The sequence below is a fragment of the Ambystoma mexicanum genome, chromosome 2q (assembly GCF_040938575.1).
Source record: "Ambystoma mexicanum isolate Mex_15411 chromosome 2q, UKY_AmexF1_1, whole genome shotgun sequence".
Lineage (NCBI taxonomy): Eukaryota > Metazoa > Chordata > Amphibia > Caudata > Ambystomatidae > Ambystoma > Ambystoma mexicanum.
The window spans coordinates 432,906,985-432,932,882 of record NC_090924.1 but is presented as its reverse complement, the minus strand read 5'-3'; the positions used below and the strand labels follow the sequence as shown (position 1 = coordinate 432,932,882).

The window sequence follows — 25,898 nt, the reverse complement described above, 5'->3', positions numbered from 1 at the left end:
CCACCTAAATACAAAAAAATACCCCTTCTCCAATAGTTCCGCTCTGCATTAAAGTAACAATCAACATGAGATAATTTTAAGATTTACCATAAACCAAATTCAAGTACCAAACCAACTATACGATATGTGCTTCAAGTACCAAACCAACTATACGATATGTGCTTTGCAAAGGATGAATCTCTCCCGCTCTGTCGAGCTCGTCGTCAAACGCCTTCACTTCGCGCTCCTACCTTCCCGCTCGTGCAAAAAAGATGACGAAGGGAACGTTCAAACTCACGTGATTCAGAGGGGCCACGTGATGTGGTGAAGGCGGAGCTTTGCTATGGGCCGTTTCTCGGGTCGGAACTTTACGCCACCCTTTACGGAACGCTCATATCGTGATTCCAGGCAGCATCGGGTGAGTGCATACGATCCAGCTCTTGAAGTGAAATGTATATGCATATTCATCTGCTTTTGAAATTACACAGTACAGCCCGTTGTTGATATCGTAGACACAGTAGCTGCTCCGAAGCTCATTTACGGTATGATTCAGGATCTGGAAGGCTCGCAGTTGCCAGGAATCAAATTTAGGAGGGGCACAAAGACAAAAGTGGGGGTGGGGGGAGGGTGTCTATGACAGGGAATTTTTTACGTCACAGCCACTCCTGCAGAGAGGTTTTTCTGCACACCAACTACCTGTTGTATGTCACCCCTTCTGGGAGCATGGTAGCTCCTAGGACTTGTGCCATGGTCACATGGTGGTAGCCATGTGACCTAACTAATAAAAGGGACAAACCAGTTCCGGCTCCTCAGTCGCTTAAGAACTGACTCCTGTGTCCTCATTATCTGCACCATGTGGGAGCCGCGCAGTATGCAGAAGGCGTACTGGGGTGGCACTGCATCCCGATGGTGCTCCTGCTGGGCAACACCATCCAACTGTTATTGTTCTGCCGTGTGATTGCGTCCCCGGGCCTGGGTGCCCCCAGCCACGGTGCCTTAGTCCGGTGATCCGGAATCTGCAGGTTCCCCCTGCGGTCTGTCCTCTGCATGCTCGCAGTTATTGCGTCTGTCCTCTGCATGCTCGCAGAGTGTGGCCTGCCCAGAAGCCAAGGGGTAGGCCGCTACACTACCCTCACCCCACTACACCTCCGCTCCCATCAGAATGCAGGCACAAAACCATTCAGTGACTAATGGCCCATCATTAGCGGTTTCGTGCGCTACATTCTGATTGGCGGGGCTGGTCTTGGCTGCAGAGGGAACTGAATGTTGAGATATTACTTCTTTTATGTGTATTGGGCATCAGTTCATCAGAGTTTTACATGTGTCCATACATTCAATATTATGTACATTGCTTCATCACTAACATGCACCATTGTGAGGTAATATGTTCTTTCCAGAATGTTGTGCTTTGAGAGTGTTCTATATATGGTCAGTTGGTGCCTGCTCCTTAAGGCAGTGCCTGCTGTCATCTTCTGTTCAACTGAATACATTTCCTAAAGTGTTTACTTTGGCTTGGCCCCGTATTCTTAACATTGGCGACAAGGATCTTTCAGGACCGATCGTGTGGCTGCCCCGGCGTAAGCGTTCTTGTTGCTTTGTGGATCGCCGATATCCCTGCGGCCGTGACAGCAGGCAGAGGAAGTGAGGATCCGCAGGAGAAACGAGAGGCGGACCACGACGCAACGCGTTTTGCTGAGGCAAGTTGGGGGTGCGGACCGGTGCGGAAGGGGTGTCTCCTTGTGTGGAGAGCGTGCGGGCACCGGCTCATGCTCTGCAGCCCTCGGGCCGCATTCGGAGAGCGAGCAGTGGAGCGCGAGCACCAGCTCGGCTTTGCAGCTCTCGAGCGTGCAAAGTGAGCGAGCGACCAAGCAGGTTCGGCAGTCCTCGAGCCCCGAGAGGTGCCATGCGCAAGCTCCGCCCCCTGCACTATTCGCCCCGCCCCTTTTGGATTTGTAGTATTATCGCTTCAGCAGAAGCGTCCCGAACACTGCCATTGTGACTTCGTCCCTGCTGCAACATTGTTTCTGCACACTGGCGGCTTCCTGCTCTTGCTGTAGAACGCTCGTTCTGGTTTACAGCTGAAAGTCTTCAAAACCTTACCTGGTCAATTGCATTCTGGAACTGTCACAGAATCTAGTAGACTGCCATTGTCCCCTGCCGGGAATACTTTAATTGTGACTTTATATTTAAAAGCTAAGGCCATAACCACAGATCAAATTGTGCATTATTAATGGAAGATATACTGGTTTCCTACGTTCTATTATCTTCCCTCTGCATTACTGATCAGCATGGCTGCGTCCATACCACCCCCCCTCTCTTTTCTAAATGAACCAGGCCGGCCTTCCCTCAGGTGGGATAATTGGAAAGATGCCTTTGAGAACTATCTAGTGGCTATGGGGGGAGACAGATACTCGGCTGCACGCAACAAAGCTCTTCTGATACACAATTTGGGCGTGGAAGGGTGCAGAATTTTTGATGGCCTTGCTGGAAATCAAGTCTCGGGATCCGACGACATGGATGAATATGAGTTGGCTCTTGGTCGTCTGCGGGATCACTTTGAGCCAAAGAAAAATGTCAGTTTTGAGAGGCACAGACTTTTCCAGAGAATACAAGAAAAGTCAGAACCTGTGGAATCGTACATTGCATGCTTGAGGTCCGTGAACTACTCCTGCGAGTTTGGACAGTTAGGTGACTCATTAATCAGAGACCAGTTAATCAGGTGCACCAACAATGTCAGAGTTCAAGAAAAACTCCTTCCCAAGGATATGAGTCTGGATGAGGCAGTGGAGTTGGCCAGGAGCATTGAGCAAACGTCTCAGTACCTTAAAGAACTCGGGGTGGATAAATCTGTTGCACCATCGGTGGCTGTATGTGCTGTAGACCAAAAGAAGAAGCCTAACTTCTCCAGTGGAAAAAAAGGGAACTGGAACACGAGAGGTTCTTGCCCTCGCTGTGGGAGCTCCAGACACAGCGCAAATTTTCCATCCTGTCCGGCTAAGTTTGGTGAATGCTTCAAATGTAAGAGCAAAGGACATTTTGCCAACGTCTGTAAAGCCTCTGCTGTCAATTGTGTGGAACACAGAGCAGAAGATAACAAAGAAGAAAATGTTAGGAGGAGATATGATATACAAGAGGTGTCGGATGTGAGTGAATCGATCACCAAGTATGTTTTTGAAATATCGTCCTTATCTGGGGAGACGAAGGGCCCGGTGGACACTTGTCTTGTTGATGGGTGCGAGCTGGTCATGAAGGTAGACACCTGCTCGCCTTGGACTATTATATCCCGAGATACCCTAGTTAGTGTTTTGAAAAAGAGTGAAGCTGTGATTCGGCCCACCAGTGTCAGGGCTTGTGGTTATGGAGAATCTGCCATAGACATTCTGGGAGAATTTACGGCAAAGATACTGTATAAAGAAAGAAGTTGTCGAGCTATGGTACTTGTAGCAAAGAAAGGTACCTCCTTGTTGGGTTGGGAGGAGCAAAAGAACTTAGGGGTGCGAGTTCAGGCCAGTGCTCCCAATCCTGTGAACATAGCAGAAGTTGAAGATATTTGGACCAAGGATTTCCCAGAGGTTTTTTCTGAAAGGTTAGGCAAACTGAAGAAATTTGAGCATCATATAAAGCTCAAAAGCAATGCGCAGCCTGTTGTGCACAAGGTGCGGCAAGTACCATTTAAGTGAGAGTTCAACTTAAGGAAGAACTTAATAACTTGGTTAGCAAGGGTGTTCTTGAGCCAGTTACGGCCACCGAGTTGTGTAAGTAGCTAAAGCCAATGGGAAGCTAAGATTGTGTGTTGACCTTCGCAGTTTGAACCAGAACATTGTTGTTGAGAGACATCCACTGCCAAACATTTCTGAGACTCTGTCGACTTTGGGTGAGCCGAAGTTGTTTTCTGTCATTGACCTTTTGTCAGCGTATCATCAGGTTCCGTTATCCAAGGATTGCCAGCATCTCACCTCTTTTATCACACCCGAGGGTGTGTTCAAATATAACCGCATGCCTTTTGGTTTGGCCTCCGCGGTCTCTGTTTTTTCAGAGGGTGATGGAGGAAGTACTCAAAGGTTTAAGAAAAGTCACTGTCTTTCAAGATGACATTCTTATTTTTGCGGAGAATGAACTCGAACATAATGAAACGTTGAGAGCCGTGTTGGTTAGACTCAAAGAAGCTGGTTTGACGGTGCAGAGGGAAAAGTGTAAAATTGCTGTAAAAGAGGTGGATTATTTGGGCCACAGAATTTCATGTGAAGGAATTTCCCCCAAGAAATCTCTGGTGGACAGTATTAAATGTGCTCTCCAACCACAAGACAAGGAGCAGTTGCGCTCATTCATGGGGTTGGCGGAGTACTACCACAAGTTTGTTGATGGTTTTACCACCATGTCCTCTCCTTTGAGAGAATTGTTAAAAAAGGGTACAAAGTATGTATGGACTGATGAGTGTCAGAGTGCTTTTTGGAAGATCAAAGATTGTATTGTGAGTGCGCCCTCCTTGGGGGGGGGTTTGTTGCCAATAGGAAGACTGTGCTAGCAGTGGATGCGAGTACCTTGGGTCTGGGTGCTGCTCTTTCTCAGTTTGATGCTGGCAAGGTGGAACATATCGTCGCTTTTGCCTCTCGACCTTTGAGGGGGGGCTGAAGAAAATTATTCTGTTGTTGAAAGGGAGGCGTTAGCAGTCTCGTGGGCTGTTGCGCACTTCAAATTTTATCTCTGGGGTCAACCCTTCACTGTGAGAACTGATCATAAGCCATTAGTTCAATTGTTGGGAAGTGTGGAGTGGGCCAAAGGTTCACCCAGAATATCCCGATGGATGGTTGATTTGCTAGCTTATGACTTTAGGGTTGTGTATGTACCTGGGAAAGACAACATTGTGGCAGATTGTTTGTCAAGACTGCCTGTGCAAGACAAGAACTCTAGGGAAGTGAGTATTGAACATGGTTTGAGCATATATGAAGCCATAGGGAGAGATGAGTGGAAGAAAGCTGATGATTTGGATTAAATAATAAAACAAGTGAAAATGTGGACCAAAACAGGTTGGCCCAGGAGAGATCTCATTGAGAAGAAATATGAGTGTTACTATGGAATAAAAGAAGAATTAAGCTTGTCAGAGGATGGCTTTCAGCTCAGGAAGGGAGTGAGGGTGGTTCCCCCTTGCAATGATAAACCAAAGTTAGTGAATATTGCACATCATGGTCATCTAGGCATGGGGGGCACAAAAAGGCATATCAGGCAATCCTTTTGGTGGCCAGGAAACGATAGTGAGGTTGAGAGATGTGTGAGGGGTTGCAGAGAATGTGAAAAGAGTGACAAGAGTAAAGTTATTAGGGAGACCCCCATGAGACCTGTGAGTGTTCCACATGAGCCTTGGAAAAAAGTTGCAGTGGATTTGATCGGTCCCCTGCAAGATTTAGGAAATGATTTCAAGTACTTAATTGTTCTTGTCGATTATCATTCTAAGTGGTTTGAGTGGAAGGCGATAAGAGAGGCCACCACTGCCCAAATGATTGCATTCTTGCTATTCTATAGCTTGGAAAAAAGGAGATATGGTTTATATTAAAAAACCCAGATTGTCTCCTAAGTGTATCAAAAGCAAATTCATTGGGCCAAAAAGAATCTCTGTAGTTGGAGGAAATGTAGCTATCATGGAGGGAGGTGAATGCTGGTCCATGTCAAGATTAGTGAAATGTAACAACAGTGGTTCAGTCGAGGATTGTAAAAGTACGGAGGGTGACAATGAGGATGATTTGTCATCTGGTTCAAAGGCAAATAAGAGTGTAGACAATAATGCATTGAATGATAACAATGTGAATGTGAATTTGGAGAGAGTTGAGGAGCAAGCCTCTTTGGTTAAGAGATTATTATCTTGAATGAATTCGATATTGTAGGGGAGGAGATGTGTTGAGATATTACTTTTTATGTGTATTGGGCATCAGTTCATCATAGTTTTACATGTGTCCATTCATTCAATATTATGTACATTGCTTCATCACTAACATGCACCATTGTGAGGTAATATGTTCTTTCCAGAATGTTGTGCTTTGAGAGTGTTCTATATATGGTCAGTTGGTGCCTGCTCCTTAAGGCAGTGCCTACTGTCATCTTCTGTTCAACTGAATACATTTCCTAAAGTGTTTACTTTGGCTTGGCCCCATATTCTTAACACTGAACTGTTTTGATTTTGCTTATGAGTCAGCCGAGTGCTTATGAAGACTTATGACAGCCTCTGTTCACTATCTATTTCTGCACAACGGTACACTATCCTGTTGTTCAGCTCCTGTTTTGTGTTGCGTTGACAGTGCAAGAGAGAAGCCCAGCTGAGGTGTGGGGGCACAAGGGCGGGGCCAGGATTTCAGAGGGGCACAGGGCCCCCCTAGCGATACCACTGCTGTGCAGCTACTACACAGACCCTGTAGCCAGCGCCCCCAAATCCTCTCCTGTCCCTGTCCCCTGTTCTCCCCCAGCCGGTACCTTGCTGTCTCTGCGCCTGAGTCTTTGCAGATTGCCCTTCTGGGTTTCTTAACAGACTTGGGGGCAGTTTGCATGTCCTTCCCCTTGTTTTTGGACATAGTGCGTAGGCAGGTTTGATGGGGTACCTGAGGGGGCCCAGCCCCCTCCTCTTAACCCTGATATTGTTTTGTATCCTTCGGCCCTCTTCTGGACATTTTTTCAGGGCCTAGGAAGCAGGAACGTAATTTCACCAAAATTCCAGGGGTAGCGAAAGTGACATCACGTGACCTTTGACATCACTGGAAGTGATGTAATTTGACCCACACCCCAAAGTAACATCACAGGAAGCGATGGAACATGACCTTTCACCCCTTGACAAAACAGGGAGTGGCATCACATAGCATTGTTCCTAAGTACACTACGAAAAATATAGTTACGATATCACAATAATATGATATACATTTCATACAAGAATGGATCACCATCTGCAAGAATATATCACCATATGCATCGTAAATATCCGTGTATATAGGCCCATATTACCAGATTACTGTGAATGCAAGCAGATGTCCAAGGCCAAATGATAATAATGTGTTATTATATATAGCATTTACGCTTTATATAGAACAAATATACATACAATATTACCCAACCTGTGTTGGCACTCATGAATCAACTCAGAAGGATGAAAGGCTGAGTTGAGGTGCTTAAGAACAGACTAAATCAGTGACTTAAGTGTGCCTGAAATAAACTTTTAATGAGTCAAGCAATTATTGTATAGAATTCTAGAAAGACAAATTATTTGTTATTCCTATTCTTTCTTATATAGGATCACTGCTCAAAGTGTTACACTTTCGGAAACCCCTGTTTTTTTAGAGGCCTGAACTCAAAAGCTAGCACTCCACAAATAAAGAGCCACGTGGTGCTGGCCACAGCCCCATGAGCTTATATTTTAATTTTTTAGGGCTAGCCAGGGAGACCACAGGGGTAGCAAAGGAGACCTCAGGGGTCGCAACTACGACCCTAAAATGATGTCCCTGGTAGGAATCTCCTCCCTCCGCCGCTTTGTGAGTCCACCCTTGACTGTGCAGGGTAGTTGGAACTTCCCTGTAACTGTGCGCAGTTGAGCCACTGTTTGTCCTCCTCCGTTGGTTTCAAATGACCCTCCTACTGGCCTTGGTGCCAGGATCACTCTCCCCTGAGCCCGACCAAATGGCCTCTACCTTATTCTTCCTTACACATCGCAGATGTAGATGGACTCTTTAGCCCTCTGTTCGGCCTCAGGATTGGCACGGGAGGCCAGGGCCCCACATGTCACTGTCTCCTATGCGTGGTGCAGCTCTTGCTCCCTTGCTGTCCTTCTGGATGGGGGTGCAGTGCTGAGGTACTATATGCAGTTCCAGAATTGACCTCAAATGGGCCTCCAGCCGGCCCAGCTAAAACACCACAGATCCTCCCCTGGTCTTCTCTGCAGAGTGCTGGCTTCAAAGCTTGGGCAAGGTGCCTCACGCCACGCTCCCCCACTCCTCAATGTCACTCTGCTCAAAGCTGGTTATCACTGCCTGCTGATCACTGCCTGCGCTGGCCAGCCTCTGCCTGCTTGCACCCTTTCCTTGGGCCAGGGTGCATGCTGACCTGTGATGGTTCTCCCCCAAAGGGTGTTAAGGGGGAGTTGAGCCCTAAGGGTCACCTCCTTCCTGCCTCTTCGCTGTGCGCCCCATCCCGGGCCTCTTGGGCGCTTTGAGTGCTTTTCTCTGCTGCACAGCTCTAAATAGTGGGCTTCGGGCATGGCCCCTCCGGATGCTCCCGATCTCTCTGATGAGACGCTGCTTTGCCGGCGCTGGGTGGCTCGGTCCCGCCTCGATCTTCCATCTGGTGCTCGCAAGCAGGGGAGCCCCAGCTCCACTAATCCAGCCCCGGTGGGCCTCCAATATTGCAGGCAGCTCCTTCCTGACTGGCTCCTCCGCTGTCCAACAGTGGCTGCTTTCTGCCTCACAGCAACACTGGATCCTCGCCCGCTGCGGGGTCTCCTCGAGTGGTTCTTCTTGCTCGCGGTCTGCGAACGTACCTCTTAGCTTGGCATGCACTAGCCACTTGCAGAGTGCCTCCACACCTCAGACACTGCGGTGACGAAGGTCACACAGCCACCTCTGCAAGTCCCCCAGCGATCCGGGCTGAGGCACTCCACCACCGCAGCCTACATTGATAAATCCTCGCCTGGGGAAGGCTCTTTAAATCTATCTTTATTGTCTTTGGCCCCGGGGGGTGAGAGCTCCACGATCACTCTGCTCTCCCGTTGGTGGCCATTTAGAAACCCAAGCACGATGCACTTTTGAATGGGTATCCATCATAGATGCCAGTACAAAATGCTGTTTTTTTTTTAATAGAAAGGATGATATGTGCTTTCATGTGGCTACACTGGCATTTTAGGACACCCAGTCTAGCCATTCTTTGCTGTGGCATGACTTTTTTTTTTCTTTTTTTCTTTTTGTTACTGGGATTCTTTGACAAAGCAAGCATGATGAGTGCTGTGTGTCTAGACTGGCATTTAGGGCAGCCAGTCAAGCCATTTCTTACTGTGTCATGACTTTTATCACTGGGTATCAAGGGTGTAGAAAACATGATGAGCATTATTACGCATCTAGACTTGCCTGCATTGTGCAGCCAGTTTGGACATATTTTCTTTTTTGTGACCAGACATTTTTAAAGGCAAAGCCAACAGGAGTGTGAGGCAGTGCCATGATGGGCATGTTTTTCTATAGTATCAATTCTGGCATTATGTTATGTTCAGTTGATTTGTACAACAACGCTACCACCCAGGGGCAGTCTCCAGACGCTCACGTGGATCTGCAAAAAAGTGGTGTGGGTGGGTTAGTGGAGAAAAGGGTGAGAGGATAGGTTCAGAACCAGGAAGAACTGGCGTCTGTGAGTGTTTTGCATGTGGTCACTTGTGAGCGGCCTTGCGCATTGTAACCGTATGGGTAAGATTCCATGCCTCGGGGGTGTGGTAGTGTTTTGTGTTGGTTTTAGTGTTGTGAGGTTATGATGGGTTGTTGGTCTGCACTGGTTATGTAGTGTCCATAAGGGATTCAGAGTCACAGATGGTCGTAGCTGTAAGGTAGTCTGGCATCTTGGTGTGTTGTTGCATTTTAGATGGTATTGGGCTATGTCGGTGGATCACTCTGGATGTCGCCATTATAATGGTCTCTGTATGTTTGAGTGTGGCTAGTCCAGGATCTGGTGTAGAGGCAACAGTTATGTAGGAGGAGCAGGAAGGGAAGAGGGTTAGGAAAGTCGGTCAGTTCGTTGTGGTCTCTCTGGGGCGGCCCTTCGGATGCTGCTTGACGGTATCTAGCCAGGTTCTTGTTTGCAGTTCTTTGGTCCCTCTCGTCTCCTCTCTAGTTGTTTGTCTGTGGTGTTGTTATTGCTGGTGTCCATCTAGGTTGTCATTGTCTGCTGAATAGCCAGGTTTTGAGCGGTTTCCGCAAGGTAATGTTGTTCCAGGTGTTAGACGTGAGAACGCTGTACCGACGAATTTCCTTTATTCGTGGTGTTTTGTCTCTATTTGTAGGTCGTTGCTGTATCTTAGTTCTCTTCCTGGGTGATACCGGCTAATCTTGTCTTGGAGGAATTCCGCTTCTTGTCTGTGCAATGCTTTGTAGGCAATGCAGAGTGCTTTGAATTTGGTGCGCTTTTTTACTGGTAACCAGTGTACGGTTTTCAATGCTGGGGTGATGTGTTTTCTTCTGTTTAGTCTTATTAGGATTGTGGCTGCTGTATTTTACACCCTTTGGGGTTTCTTGGTGAGTCTTTCTGGCATTCCTAGGTAGAGGCTGTTTGCGTAGGTAATTCTTGTGAGTATCAGGCATCGGAGTAGTTGTAGGAGGAAGTAGTATTTTATGGTGATTGCGTTGACTTGCAGTTCCTGTGATTGTCCATGGGTATTCCTAGGTGGTTTACTACATTGGTAGTTTCTGGTTGCGTTCACATGCCGATTGGCCAGTCCAATTGTGGGTTCCCCTACGTCAAACCCTGCGGGTGAGAGCATAATTTCCGTTTTTGCTGGATTCAGCTTGAGGTTTTTCATTGTCATCCATTTGTATATGTCTGTGAGGCAGTTGTTGAGGATTGTTATTTTGTTCCTGTGCGTAGGCAGTAAGTCTGTAAAATCGAATGATGTTCATCAGTGCGCACATGTAGATGTTGAAAAGCAGAGGGAAGAGGCTGGAACCCTGTTGGACTCTGCAGGATATATTTTTGGTGTTTGAGGTGAACGGTGGTAGGGAAGTTCTTTCGGTTCGGTTTGCTAGGAATAAGGTAATCCATTTTAGTGCAGATTCCTGCAGGCCACATTCCATCAATCTTTTTATTAGTGTTGTGTGGCTGTGTCAAAAGCTGCTGAAATGTCCAATAGAAGGTGGGCTGATTGGGTGTCGTCTGCGTTAATTTTCAGGTCATCCCATATCAATAGAAGTGCTGATTCTGTTCCTCTCATAGATCTGTAGCCAAATTCTGATTGGTCGAGTATTTCATTTGTCTCGTGTGTTTTAAAAAAAAACTTTATTTAGTGCAGTACAAGACATACATCCTCAGAAACACCTTTAGACAACAGTAGGTTGCCATTAACTTTGAGCACAATTTTAGACATATAATCAGATATTAAGCTAAACATACATTGTTTTTAACATCAAGTCACTACACATTTACCGAGTTGATCTCTGCTTTCGCAGGTAGTCACGGAAAGGTTCCCAAATGTCCTTAGGCCTGCAACCTGGTGTCAGCCAGGGAAACATAGCCCTCCTCCTTCACATTAACATAGATCATCTCTGTAATCCACATTTGAATATCCGGGGCAACCTTCGATTTCCAATGATACAGTATACATTTTTTGGCAATCAAACAACCCAGATTGAAGAGACAGCGTATCTTAACCAATACCGTGCCAATGTCACCAAACAAGTATTTGTGGGGTGAAAGCGTGTGAGGGACATCTGTAATTGCGTCTAAACAGTTTGCAACCAGCGGCCAGAACTGAGCTACTTGCGGGCAGCTCCAGTACATGTGATAAGAATCGGCCACGTCACCGCCGCATTTTACACAACCGCCTTAAGCTGTGGGAGCAAACCTAGCGATTCTTGCGGATGTATAATGCAACCTGTTTAGCATTTTGAATTGTATCAGCCTGTGTCTAGCATTAAGAGATACTTCCTTTGTTAAGCGACACCAGCTGAGCCACTTAGCATCATCCCCCGACCTATTCAAATCTTCCTCCGACTTTTCCTTGGCACTTAGAGCAATAGTCTGAGCACCTTGACATTTCCTATACAACCTAGATACCAACCCTCTATGTTTTCCATCAGTAACCACAGTCCCTAGTATTTCACATTCGTTGGACTCGCTGGGAACAATGGCCAGCACCTTCCGACAGCTGCTCTCATCCTGTAATATTGTAGTGATTAAATTGGATTATTACCCAGTTTTTCAGAGAAGTCTGTGTGAGTGACAAAGGAACCATCAGGAAAAAGATCATGCAATGTCAGTGTTCCCTCGGGGTCCTACCCTCTCTGTATGTCCTTGTAGTATGTTGGGGGGTGGGGGGAATCCTAGACAATTCCAGAGTGGGATTGCACCGAAGTAGGGGGAAGATGCCCTAAGCCTCTTCAATATTGTGGCCCAAGCGTTCACAGTTGTGCAGACAGGGTCGAATGTGCATGTGTCCAAGTGTTGGTTAGCAAGGAAAAATAGTGCTCAAACTCTAAGCAGAAGCGCCATACTGATCCAGGACTGCTTGTATCGGCCGTTCTTGTGGTGAATACCAGTAACCGGCAATTGTGCTTGTGAGACCTCGTAGTATAGTTCGAAGTCTGGGGCCTGCAGGCCACCCTGTTGAAATGGCCTGGTCATACTCTACGATCTCATCCGCAGGGTTCCCGCGCCCCACGTAAAGCTGATTGCCAAGGATCGTAGTCTATCAAAATATAGTGGCCAGGCCATACCGGAATATTAGTGAAGAAATATAGCAATTTGGGGACCACTAACATTTTTAACTGCCGTACAAGGAGATGGGAGGTCTGGCCCAGAGACTCAGCTTGTCTGCCAACATTTATAGAACCTTCTCATAATTTATGGCCAATAGGGAGCAATGAGTGCGTGAAACCGCTATGCCTGGATATTTATATCTGTCTGGGACCCGTCTGAATCCAGCCAGATCAGACAGGGCGGTAGAAATATTGTTCAGCGGAAATAGCTCAGACTTAGATTCATTGAAATGATATCCTGAGTAGGTGGAGAACATCCGCACCTCCTCCAGTATCAGGGCCAGATTTAAAGCTGGATTTCATATGTACAGCAACGAATCGTAGGCATAAAGAGAGATTATTTGTGGCGGGTCACCTATATGCAGATCACAGTAATGTGTCTGAGCCGCATTATACACGCAAAAGGCTCTACAGTGACCGCAAATAGTAAAGGGGACAGCGGACAGCACTGCCTCGTGCCACACCCCAACAAAAATGCAGGAGATAGTGTGGCCCCAGTGCGGACCCTGGCAGCCGGGGAAGCATAAGCGGACACATTGAATGAAAAAATCCCCCAATCCCATCCGACGCAGCACTGAGAACAGAAACTGCCAGGAGACCAAATCAAAAGCTTTCTCGGCATTCAGTAAGGCAGCAACCGCTTGTGTTTGCGGGCTAAATTGTGAAATTACACCGAATAGTCTTCACAGATTAAACGCTGTAGAACATCCAGGGATAAATCCCGATTTATCCTGGTGAACCAGCTTCGACATGTATGGGAGGAGCCGTGAGGACAGCAATTTAGCAAACATTTTTGCGTCCGAATTGATCAGGGATAACGGCCAGTATGATCCCATGTCAGCAACATGTCTGTTCGGCTTCAGCAGCACTGTAATCACTGCTTCAGAAAGGGATGGGGGAAGTCGGCCAAGCCGCAGCGATTCCTCCCACACACATAGCAGGTTAGGAACAAGGGTGATGCGCAGCTCCTTATATAATTCAAAGTCCAGACCATCCGGGCCAGGCGCCTTGCCCGACGGAAGTGACATAATGGTATCAGTTATCTCCTCAGGGGTCATTGGCTGATTAATTGTCAGTGGCGCCTCTAATGACAATACTGAAAGCAGTATTTAATCTAAAAAGCTCTCCAGCTCTGTAGCCGAAACAGCCATCAGATCTTGAATAGAGAGATTCATAGAACCTATGAATTCACATTAATCTCCTTTGGGGTAATAAGAGTGAGTCCAGCGGATCCCTTTATCCCCGTCATATGCTGCACCTCTTTCTCAGATCTAACTGCATTAGCAAGAAGTTGGCCTCTCCGTATCTGCGCGCTCGAATGGGATAATACAACAAATGGACCTTCCTATCTGCCAATTCCCTGAACTTCAAGAGATTACCCTTAATACAACCCACCAAGGCACGATTTTGTGTGTTGTCATATTCGTGCTCTAGCTTCTTGAGGTCTGTTTCTACCCTTCCCAGCTCCCGTCTAGTGTCTTTCAGAGCACCTGGAGAGATAGAGATCATCTCCCCCCTTACCCACACCTTGAAGGCCTCCCAGACCATGTTGAGATGCTGTACCGTTCCGTCATTTCTTTGGAAAAACTCTACCAATCCACCATGAAGCGTCTCCAGAAAGACCAGGTTTGACAGGCATCCAGGGGGCATGCGCCATGGGGGACTGGGAGAGGCATGTCCCTCCCATATCAACGTCGTAGTGATAGGGGAATGGTCAGAAATTGTGCGAGGGAGAATTTTGCTATCTTTTACCTGTGTTATCAGTGTGGCAGTTACCGGCCAATAATCAATTCTTGAATGGGCATTATGAACCAATGAATTGTATGTGTTCTCTCCTATATCAGGGTTGCAGCCTCTCCATACGTCTATAAGATCAAGGTGTTGCATTATGTTGAAAACTGTGCGGCCTGCATTGGTTAATTCCCGTTGAGTGGATCTGGATCTGTTCACCACACAGTCCAATATCAGATTGAAGTCCCCTTTCCAAATAATAAGTCTGTGGGCACCCCTTTATATGATGTCCAGCACCTGACCATAGAACTCGGGGTCATCACCATTTGGGCCTTGCGAGTTCACCAAGGTTGTGGTGATACCTGCCAATTAATTCCATAAAATAACATATCTGCCTAGTTGGTCTATGCAGTGTTTAGTTTCTTAAAAAGGGATAGAGCAAAGGGATAGAGCAGTGCATCAATGTCATGACCCCACAGGATTGCAATGAATAATTAGTGTAGTCTCCCTGAGGCCCCCGGGCCGCAGCAAACCCTTCGTTAAGGACCCCCAGGGCGTGCGTCTCTTGTAGCATCACCACCCATGGGGCTTGGCAGTTCATGTACGCCACCACCTTTCGTGACTAAACAGGGTGGTTGAGCCCTTGGATATTTCATGACATGAATGCAATGTTATTATCTGTTATGTCTTAATTGTGAGAAATTGGGGCCCAAGTATAGATGGACGAAACCTAGGACAAGATTGTAACGTGTAGTCGAGGAGCAGTGTGCACTGTTTTCCAACATTATATTTAACATCAAAATAAAACTTGTGAAACCCCACAAATCTATGCCTTACTTGTGTGTCATGAGCCCCAATCTTGACACTTTAATCATCATCACCCCCAACTCGACGATGGAACCCATAAAACAATAGAACACACTTGGATATCCCCTTGGGTGCATCGTGAGCAGTGAACGGTACTGTTCAGATGGCCGTCCTACAGCAGCCTGCCCCAGTTTTCGGAATTTGTGTACCCATAGTTAATGATGGGGAATGACATAGCACCATATGTGAAAATCAGTCATTATCCATGATATCAGGCTCGTTATTGCACACATGGAGGGTCTGCCCCGCCACCTTGGTCTCTTCTCGGGAGCGGTATGGGAATGGAGGATTGGATATATGCTGTTGCTTCTGTCAGATTTTCAAAGAAATGCGCCCTTCCACCATGCTGTATGTTTAACTTTGCCAGGTTTAGTAGCGCATATTAAACCTGCCTCATGCGCAGTAGCTTTTTAACTGAGTCGTACGACTTGCGCTTAGCCTGTACATTGGCGGAGAAGTCAAGATATATGTGGATACCTGAGGATTCATACCCCAGAGCCCCTTTTTCTCTGGCCATGCGCAGAATTAGGTCCCTGGTATGGGGAGGAGCCCCCGGACTGGGGACAAGAGCCAGAACCAAAACGGTGCATCCTCTCCACCAGGAAGTGTGAGAATTCAGATGGATCGAACATTGTTCTCAACATATCCTCAACAAACTTTTCCATCTGACCATTACAGGACGCCTCCGGAATCCCAATGATAAAGATGTTATTTCATCGGGAATGTGATTCCAGGTTATCGCATTTAACAGTTGTGTTTTGCAGCTTTATCTTCCGTCTCGCTAATCCTCGTCTCCGCCTCTGTGATACGGGCACTACGGGGACCCTCCTTCTCCAGTTTGGACTTCAAAGATCCTATGGTCGAAACCATGTCCTCAAGTTTCATGTTCACTGCCATGAAGCCATTCTGCATCGCTGCAAGAAGGTGGTCATCTCTGGTGGTGTTAGAAGCCGAAGGCTGTTCTTCATCGGCTGGCGGCTCTGTAGGTCCAGGGGCTTTAGCGGGGGTGTTATTATAGGAGTCCATTGGTCCTTGTTTCTTGGCTCCAGAGCCCTTCATCATACTCCCTCCCCACAGAGTACCTGCGGGGCACTCTATGAAAAAATTAAATAAAAAAAATTACAACAGGCCTCCAGTTATCCTACTGTAGGATCTTTGCTCAGAGGGACAACGCATCATTTATCGACCAGTAGCAGATCAACCTAACAGCATTTTTGATACCACACTAGCGGAAAAGAGGTCAGATGGGCTCAGGCCATAAGTCGCAACTGCCAGAGGCAGATGTTTCTCTAGGCTCAATAAGGTGACTAGACACCACTGTATAAAGTGGCTTTCGGCCAGGCAATCGTCCACAATCTGAGGGTGTTTCCTGGATCTTCATCCAGACCTCAGCTTAGTATTATCAGTCCAGCACAGGCTCCCCAAGAAGTTCCCCCCGCACACTGGAGCCCGCTCCCCAGCACTTTCAGCTACGACACCAGCTTGTCACAGTAAGGATCAGTGCAAGGGCGGGCCCGCAGTCACCCAAGAGCGCCCACACTCCACAATCCTTATGTTTTAGTAAAGGCACCGGGACCACCTCAGCACTCTCATTTGAAATGTCTGTCCGCCTGATCTCCCCCAACTCCAGAGGGTTATGCAAGGGTTAAGGTGTCATTATGTCCCTTAGCCCAACTTTTGAACAGGGTCTGGCATTTTGTACAAGGACTTTGTGGCACTCCAATGCCCGCGCAATTTACAACTGCCCAGGAGGTTCACTAGTATCCCCCCTATACCCAGTGTTCTATGCGCGCCAGATTCAGGGGTGCGATGAAACTGACAATGGCTCACAGGGGCCTCATTCACCTCGACTCTGTGGCTCCCGCTGCACAGTGCGGCAAGACAGCATGTCCCCGCCGCTGGGGGGGAGGCAGGGCCATCACCTCACCCCATATGGCCTCACAGTGTCCAGTGGATCATGGGTGGCGGCATGTGCGTGCATGAGTGGTAGGCATCAGTGAGTCTAGCTGAAGTATCTCACTGTGTGAAGTAGGGTACGTTGCAAGTCCAGCTGACGAGTATCGCACCATTTGAAGTAGGGTTCGTAGCAGGATTCAAGGCCCAACTCGTTGATGATTGTAAAGGTGCTGCCGCACCTCTCAGGCCAGCACCCAGAGTCCAATGCCCAAACGCAATGTGTAGTATTTACCCGTGGTTGTGCAGCAGACCACAGTGGGCAGCAATATATATCTGAGGCACGGTCTGCACAATTAACCGCACCTCCGACGCTCCAGCCGCCTTGCTAGAGTGTGATCAAGTGAGTCTGCGTGCCCCCCACTGTATCCACTCCCGACACCTCCCGTATCCCCAGACACAAGCGGGAGCCCATGTGACTCAGAGGTTTAATGGTTGATTCCGGGTCGCTAGTAGCTTCTCAACCGGTGTGTAGCACCAGCCGAGCCCTCCGTGGCACTCTCTTCCTCAGCTACGCACCTCCCAGCAACATCATGGCTGATAACTCTGTGCCAGCGGCATTGCGGTCCATGCTCCTCCTCTCTCGTCAGGGAGCCCGCAGCCACCTCCGCAGGTGTTCACCATACGCCACGGGTCCAGGCCGGCACCCGCAGGGCAATTCGGAGATAGCCACCTATTTTCTGTTGCAGGGTTCTTGCTGAGGGATGGGTTCCAGGCACCTCCCCCAACTCGGTCCACCAAGCTGCTTCAGTCAGGATGCATGTAGAAGCCGTTGGGCCTCCAGTGCTAACCAGCACTCGTCATCGGCACGGTATCAGTTGCTCCTCGCACTCCGATCACACCATGGATCGATGCCAATTTAAGTCCCCAGGTGCTCTGAACTTATTCCCAGCCACAGAAATTAGCAATTTGTTCCAACATTGGGCACAGCAGGAGTTATTAAAACCTATGATATCGTGGGGCCGGAGCTCCGGAATCAGGCAGCCATCTTGCTTGGCTGCTTGACGGCGCCCCCTTGTTTCGATGTGTTTAAGATTCGGTCCTGCAAGACTGGGTCGCCTGTGAGCGGACCTAGGGAAAAACATTGTGGGGAAGGGCTGGTGGTCCTGGACGACAAAAATCAGAGGAGCAGCAGGCGAATCCATTGCGCCCCATGCTGCATAGAGCATCCGCTTGAGGAACGGCGGATGACAAAGTCTGCAACGCCGGGGACAGCATAGCGGTATAAGGGAGGATGATAATGTGAGGCTACCCCGCGGGCAGAAGAAGAGGTTGACGTGGATCTCGACATGCAGAGGCGAAGTGCAGAATTCGTGAGTGCAGTGTCAGAGGAGTGGCGCTGGGAGAGAAGGAGCGAGACTGTCCAGCAAAGACGCCTGCTCCCACACACCGGGCAGGAGAGAGGGGTAGGTTGTTTACGGATCGGAGGAATCAGACAGCTGAGAGCGGAGCATCTAGCAGGAGGACACGGCAGGCAGAGGACTGCACAGAGGAATGTCTGGAGGTGCACAGACAACGAGGTGAGGATCTGGGTGTCATATTGCGGCAGAGATGGCGGGTGTGGAATCGCTGGCGAGGAATCGCTGGTGTTACAGTCCGCCATTGCGTTTCCCGGCACTGCTTCTTTCTGCACCGTTCTAGATGTTGCACGCGTACGTAGCCGGAAGTATAAATTCCATCACTTCCTGGTTACATACGCGTTGCAACGTTTCCGGGTTTCCTCCTGTGTTGCTGCCGCTCCCACTGTGTTCTCGCTTCCTCTCCTTTTTTGCTCGTTTTTTGCTGCCCCGTTTCCTGGAAGTCCTTTTTACTTACTCCCGCTAGCCCCTAGTTTTTTCTACCTTTCCCTTTCCTCCCTGATTACTTTCCTCCTCTCCTTTATCCTTCCTTTTTTCTTCCCTGTTTACATTGGATCTGCTGTGTACCAGACCTTGGCCTGCAGTTTGGACTGCCTTAGCCTTTTCCTCTAACCTCCTGGACCTTGTTGTTACTCACTTCTGCCTACTCCTTGTGCGTTCTTAACCAGCTTACATCGCCTCATCTATCTGAAGGAAGTCTCTTAGGGTTTTTTTTGTGCCTCCGGCTTATTCCCCTGCTGGCACCTCCGGTGGGGTTACCCCCGTTGCCCCTATTTTTAGTGGCACGGTGGCATCCTATCGAGGGCGTCCTTACCTTCATTAAAAAAAAGAGAGACCTTCAAGACTCAAGGAAGGAAAACCTAAGAAGAAAGAGGAAGATGAGGAGTTGGGGGAAGGGGGAGAGTCTACCTTATCGTCTGAAGAAGAGGACATTACCGACGTTAGTGACAGTTTGCAACGCCAACAAGAAAAAGATATGGCAACTCCCCAGCAAGTACAGGAACTTGTAGCTGCCGTTCAAAGCCTTAACCTGGAGGTCCAGAACCTCAAGGCTGCCAACACAGCACTGCAACAGCGAATGATGGAAAGAGAACGACGTTCTGCAGACCTACCCTCGCTACCTTTGGTATCTGGCAAATTTGATGACTCGCCTAAGCGAGTGAAGGAGTTCTTAGATGCTTGCAATCTCCACTTTTCCTTCCGCCCACAGACTTTCGCTTCGGATCACGCCAAAGTAGGCTTTATGATTACCCACATGACTGGTAATGCCCTGGCTTGGGCCACCCCTCTGCTCAATCAACCTGATCCAGTCTTACAAGATTATGATGCTTTCAAGACTCTACTACAGCAGACTTTTCTGCGCACGGAAAGTACTTTTCTTGCATCCGAGGATCTTTTGGACATCCGTAAGGGACAATCATCTCTCGGTCAAACTTGACAAATGTGTATTTTCTGCAACCTCCATTCCCTATCTGGGATTCATTCTATCGAATCAGGGTATCGCCATGGACCCTCGCAAGGTATCGGCCATCCTAGAGTGGCCTTCTCCAAAATCCATCAAGGACGTACAAAGATTCCTAGGACTGGCAAACATTTATCGGAAATTCATCTCCAACTTCTCCCACAGGATAATACCCATTAAACCTTGCTCAAGAAATCATCCAACCCGTTTTCATGGTCCAACGAAGCAGAAGGCCGCTTTCGCAATCTTAAAGAAGCCTTTTGTACCGCTCCCATTCTCCAACAGCCGGATCAAAGCCGACCCTTCATTGTGGAGACAGACGCCTCCTCATCTACCATTGGGGCGGTCTTACTGCAAAAACACCAAGGAGTGGAACACCCGATTTCCTATTTTTCTAAAACCCTCAATGCCAGCCAAAAGAATTATTCAGTCATTGAGCGCGAACTGTTAGCTATGAAGTCAGCCTCTTTGGAGTGGCGACATTTGCTACAGGGAGGTAAACACCCTTTTACCATCAGAACAGACCATAAGAACCTACAAGTACTACGACAATTTGAGTGCTACAATACCCGTCAAGCTGGGCCCACTTCTTTGCCCAGTTTGATTTCGATATCACCTACATTCCTGGACATCAAAACCTAGTCGTGGACTCTCTGTCTCGCATAGGAGATTATATGTCAGGATCGGATTGTGCTCATGACCTGATGTTCCCTCTTCCCAAGCGGATCGGAGTACTATCCACATTTTTACGACAGGTGAAAGAAGCTTCTGTAGGCAAATGTGAGTTGGAGAAACATCCCAGGAACATCTTATACGACATCAAGGAAGGTCTCTACCTTGTGCAAGGTAAATTATATTTACCTACACCCGCTTTTCGGAAGTTGGCTTTAAATTGGTGTCACAATTCCAAGATGGCTGGTCATAGAGGCACCAAGGGCACTTTGGACTATCTGCAAAGACATTTCTACTGGCCAGATATGAAAAAGGATGTGGTTAGTTACGTTCAATCGTGCATGACATGTCTACGCAGCAACGGTACCCGCTAAAGACCTGTGGGACTTTTGGAACCCAATGCCGTTCCTGAGGGGCCTTGGAACATCATTTCAACTGATTTCATCGTTGACTTGCCTCCATCTCGGGGGTGTACTTGCATTATGGTGGTGATCGATTTCTTCACTAAGATGGCACACTTCTCCCCATTACCAGGGGTCCCGACAGCAGCTGGAATGGTCGAGACATTTATCAATGATATCTTCCGTCTTCGTGGGGTACCTAAGAAGATCATCTCCGATTGGGGAAGTCAATTTACTTCTCGATTCTGGAAGGACCTATGCGACCGATTAGGCATTGAGAGAGCCTTGAAGTCCGGATTCCATCCTCAGTCCAATGGGCAGACGGAACGTCTTCAGTGGCACCTTGGAACAATACCTAAGATGTTATGTTAACCTTCAACAGGACAATTGGGTCTCTCTACTACCTCCTAGCAGAGTTCTCTTACAACAATTCTTTCCACACTACTCTCGGTCTAACCCCTTTTTTCTGTAACTATGATTATCAAGGTGAGGAGTTGGGGGAAGGGGGGAGAGTCTACCTTATCGTCTAAAGAAGAGGACATTACCGACGTTAGTGACACTGGGAGGGACTCCTGCTGGATGAGAACACTGCAGCTGATAATTACAACACAGGGGTGAAACAGCGCACCGGAAAGCACAAAGGGTACCCCAATAGGCGCACGGATAAAGAGAGATCCACCCTGGCGCCTGGGCCGGGGAATCAACGGCCGGCAGAGAGACCAGCTCCCTCGCATGTTAACTTGGAATCGGGGCACCACTGATAAGAGTGCTGCTACCCTCTGGAGAAGCGGGGGGCATAAAAAAAAGCATTGCACTAACGCAGGCAAGTGGGAACGCAGTATGGACATGTGGGGGGGAGCAATAAAAGAAGGCCCCATGTGGGAACTGGGGCAGCCAACATCTGTGCACAGCCAGACGAACAGCAAGAGAAAGCTAGAAGGAGCTGTGAAAGGCAGGAAGCGCAGAGGCCGAATTGAGGAAGGGGCCTCATGCTGTAGGAATTAAAGGGCCTATCTCATCTGCTATACGCTGACCGCCACAGGGGCAGCCATTACCATACAGACACGAGTGGCGGGGGCCGGGCCTCACGAGCATAAACGACAAGAAACACAGACATAGGGTAAGGCACTATGTCCACGCAACAAATTTAACAACCAGTTTGCACATCCAGAGCGGGGCAAGACCCTCTGTCATGCATGCTGGACATAGTACCCCTGGACCTGGAACAACATCTTCATGCAGAACGAGTTATGATCATAGAACTGCTAGACCGTTCTATTCTAAATGGAGAATGTTTGATGCACTGCTGGGAAAACGACGTCTGCATTATTCACATCGTTAAATTCACGTGATTTCGGTTAGTCACATGTGTTTTGGCAGTACGTTCATAAGCAGCGTGAATACGTCGCTCGCTGCTTCTGATTTAACCATTATGGCGTTTGGTAGCTGAAACCCTTGATCTGCGTCCTCGCATTTTCTTCATTTACTTCCTTGGCTTCTTCGGCGTGTTTCCTTCCACACGCGAATTCCTGGAGATGCTGTCTGAAAGTCACAGGTTGGCCGCACTGTCTGCGTGCTCTTCAGTCGCGTGTATTCTGACACGCGGGTTCCTGATTTCTTTGCATGCTGCTTTCCTGACTACGTGAAGTTGGTCGCGTGGAAATCCCACGCGAACGCTGTTTCCAAGCGGAGCTGTCCTGGGCTGCGTGCACTTTGTTTGCGGGTAAAACGCACGCGGATTTTGGAACTCTTCAGGTACGGCTGCTCTGACTGCATGGTCTTTTGTTTGCTTATCGCACGCAAGCTACTCTACTCTTTACACGCTGTGGTCCTAGTTGCGTGTCCTTGTGTTGCGTGTGAATCCTCACGCTGGCAAGAGCGGCTGTCCCGGCTGCGTGAACTCTGTCGCGTGTAAACCTACACGCAGGCTTTTTCCTCACGCATGCAAGAGCGGCTGTCCCGACTGCGTGAATTCTGTTGCGTGTAAACCTACACGATGGCTTTTTCCTCACGCTTGCAAGAGCGGCTGAACTCTGTCGCGTTTAATCTGCACGTGGACTTTTGAACTCTGTTTGAACGTGTAATTCCACACGCATACTATTCTTTGCTTTGGAGTGAATCGCTGGCACCTGTGAGGAGATAACAGGCGGACTCAGTTCATCATATTTCTGTTTCTACGTGGGAAAGGAAGTTTTTCTTTTGAAAGTGATTGTGCACAGTACTTTGGACGCTATCCTGTGGTGCACCAACATGGTATCTAGCGTGAGCCTCGTTCCGTTCGGGATAAGTCTCCCTTACTAACCTTCCCTTCCTTTTCGTTGTTTCAACTCCTGAATTTCTTCAGAGACTTGGTGGAGACTTCAGTTCTAAGCCCACAGGTCAGTGTTGTTAACTAGTGATATTGCTGTTCTATAGTCAGTTGATTTGGGACAATTTCTTATGATACTTTATTTATCCTAGGCTGACTTCCTATAAAGCTCCCACGCCCTTTCCAGTGATCCCTCTCTTTGCCTGTTTCATCGGTCAGAGAGTGGTATCATTTGGAAGGTCTAATTTGACTTCACTACTATCAAGTCGTGTGAATAAGGATCCGTAAGAGCCCTACCAATTGTATCCTTTTTGGTTACCGTATCCTTTCCAAAAGATACCTTGGTGATTTATGACACCCTCGGTGCCAACACAATGGTGAAGGGACAACAGAAGATGGATCAATTTGCAGCCCCTAAACAGACGGCGGCAAAAACACATGACATAGGAGAAGCCATAGGACGGAGAGTGGGATGAAGCGAAAATGTCACATTGGAAGAGGTCATGGCAGCTATTCAAGGGTCCCGCACATCAGTGGAAGCCAAGATGCAGGAGGTCGGGCGGAGGTGTCTCTACTACGAGCCAACCTGCGCACAACCTGCGAAAGAGTGACCTAAGTGGAGCAGCGTGTATGCGCAGTGGAAAGAAAACAATAAAAGGATATACTGAACAAAGATTTGTGTACCTTTTGCCGTTCCTTTAAATTACAACATGGGAGGATCCAATCATAAGCAAATTCGGATTAAAATGAAGATTTAACATACTTGCATCACTTATGATAAGGGGTCCTAGATTGCATATCTCCCATGAGGCTTGAATATGCAGACTTTGTAAGTCTGGTCTTGTAACAACAGAGCAACTACTTACTAAATGGCGATTCTAGAGGGATGGTATATGAAAAGATATGGTGAAATGGGGGGACATGAAAATGAGGATCTATTGTGGAAATCTATATTTAATGATTTTACAATCTCTTGCACAAGATGCATGTAGGGTATGGAAGTATGTTATAATCGGGAATGATTTGGAATTATTAATATCACAAAATCAGGAGAATGTGTTTGGCACGTAACTTTGTACAGCTGCTCCTAAAGTAAAAGTAAAATGGCTCATTTTCACTCCGTGCCCAGGAATGTATGCCTAAGAATATTTTAAATGTGGGGCAATGCATTTATTGCCACTAACATTTTCCTTGGTTCTACTGCTCCTTGAGTGAAATCAAAAAGGGGCGACCAGAGCGCATAAGTGTGATTTTAGATTCATTTTAAGTTTTATTACTAATTGTAATTGTGTAACTTTGATGATTATGTGTGTAAAAGGTTTATTGTAAACTGTATGCGCACGTGAAATAAAAACATTTTGTTGCAAACAAAATGTTTGTTTTTAACAAAAAGCATTATTCGGTGAAGCAAAAAAAAGTCAAGTTGTATACGAGACCTAACATGTCTGCTAACCCACAATGTATTGAATACCTAAATCGGAGAACATGACTCAAAGATGAAGTTACAACATTTTTAAACAAAAACAAGGAATAGTATAACAAATTATTCGGAAAATTGTCTGTGGTAGATTTCATGGCATGGTCACTGCAGCAGCTACAGCTAACAATGTTGTATGCATGTGAACAAGATGGTGTAAAGATTCTGTGCTAAGATACTGCGGTCAAGCTTGCTGTGGTGTTGCATACAATACGAGAAGGGCAGCTTCATCTGAAAGGCTGGGGAGGTGGGAAGTGATAGATGACAAAGGGTCATGGAGGAGATGATGGCTGTATAGTCATACAAAAAATAAAGAAAAAGGTCCCATAGTCAGACAAAAGTAAAGAAGAAGGTCCCGGGAAAGGATGCACCATGGGACAACACAGCGGGAAACACCCCACATGACAAAAAGAGTATGGTACGGGAGAGAGGTGGGTGAGGAAGGTGTTATGTCCTGTCTATGGGCCACATCAATGTCCTGCATTACCTTACCTTGTTCTTTGTTCCATATTCCATCACCTGTTCTGGAATTATTATTGTTGGTGGTTGATGCTGTAGCTAGGCAACAGAAGCTGCGCTCTGTAGGTCCTTGAAATAAACCACTTCGAACCGCCACCTGGCCTCAGCTTTATCTTCACACTGGTGATGAGGACGTCCTTGAAGGGGGCGGACATGACCCACAGAGGTGTCCCCCTTCCTGTTCAGGTGGCAGAGAGTGGGCTTTCCAGGCAGCAGTGAGAGATTGTGATCCGGCACACCTCTGGTGCCGACTGGGCTAGAGGACGCGTAGGTCCACTGGGACTAGAACATCCAAGGGTGTAGTCCTTGGGCCCTGGGGGCGCATGGAAGCATTCGGGTTGGTTCCCTTTCCCCACCGCTAGCAGCATTAGCTGCTCTAGCTGCGCTGCAGCTTTGAGAGGGGAGGACCTCTTGACGCGCCTGAGAGCGCCTCCAGCTCTCCCTGTAATGATCACTACAAACTGTTTCCGGCAATACATCAGTCTTCAGGCATTGCAACACGGAAAGCGTAGAGTCTCCTACCTGGAAATAGATGAATGACCAAATCGTAGCTCCAATGGTGTTCCAGGTTTCACAAGAAAAGATGGAAAGATATATCCCAGTAGAACATAGGAATCACCCTGGCATCCCATTCGGAGCTCGGTTAAGTACTTGGCGACCGTGGGAAAACCAGGGAAACCCTCATGGGGGAG

General features: G+C 47.8%; 2 protein-coding genes across 2 annotated transcripts in view; both read left to right on the top strand.

Moving 5' to 3' along the window:
* The first annotated feature begins 297 nt into the window (after positions 1-297).
* The window catches only part of HDAC6 (histone deacetylase 6), a 1,945,770-nt gene continuing 1,920,169 nt past the window's right edge, over positions 298-25,898 (top strand). Inside the window, exon 1 of the mRNA XM_069647471.1 lies at positions 298-397. The gene's annotated coding sequence lies outside the window, so the exon portion shown is untranslated. The remainder of the gene's footprint in view (positions 398-25,898) is intronic.
* On the top strand, positions 19,344-19,805 carry LOC138568753 (protein LDOC1-like). The gene has a single exon (XM_069646537.1). It carries the CDS (start codon positions 19,344-19,346, stop codon positions 19,803-19,805), a length of 462 nt encoding a protein of 153 aa, XP_069502638.1.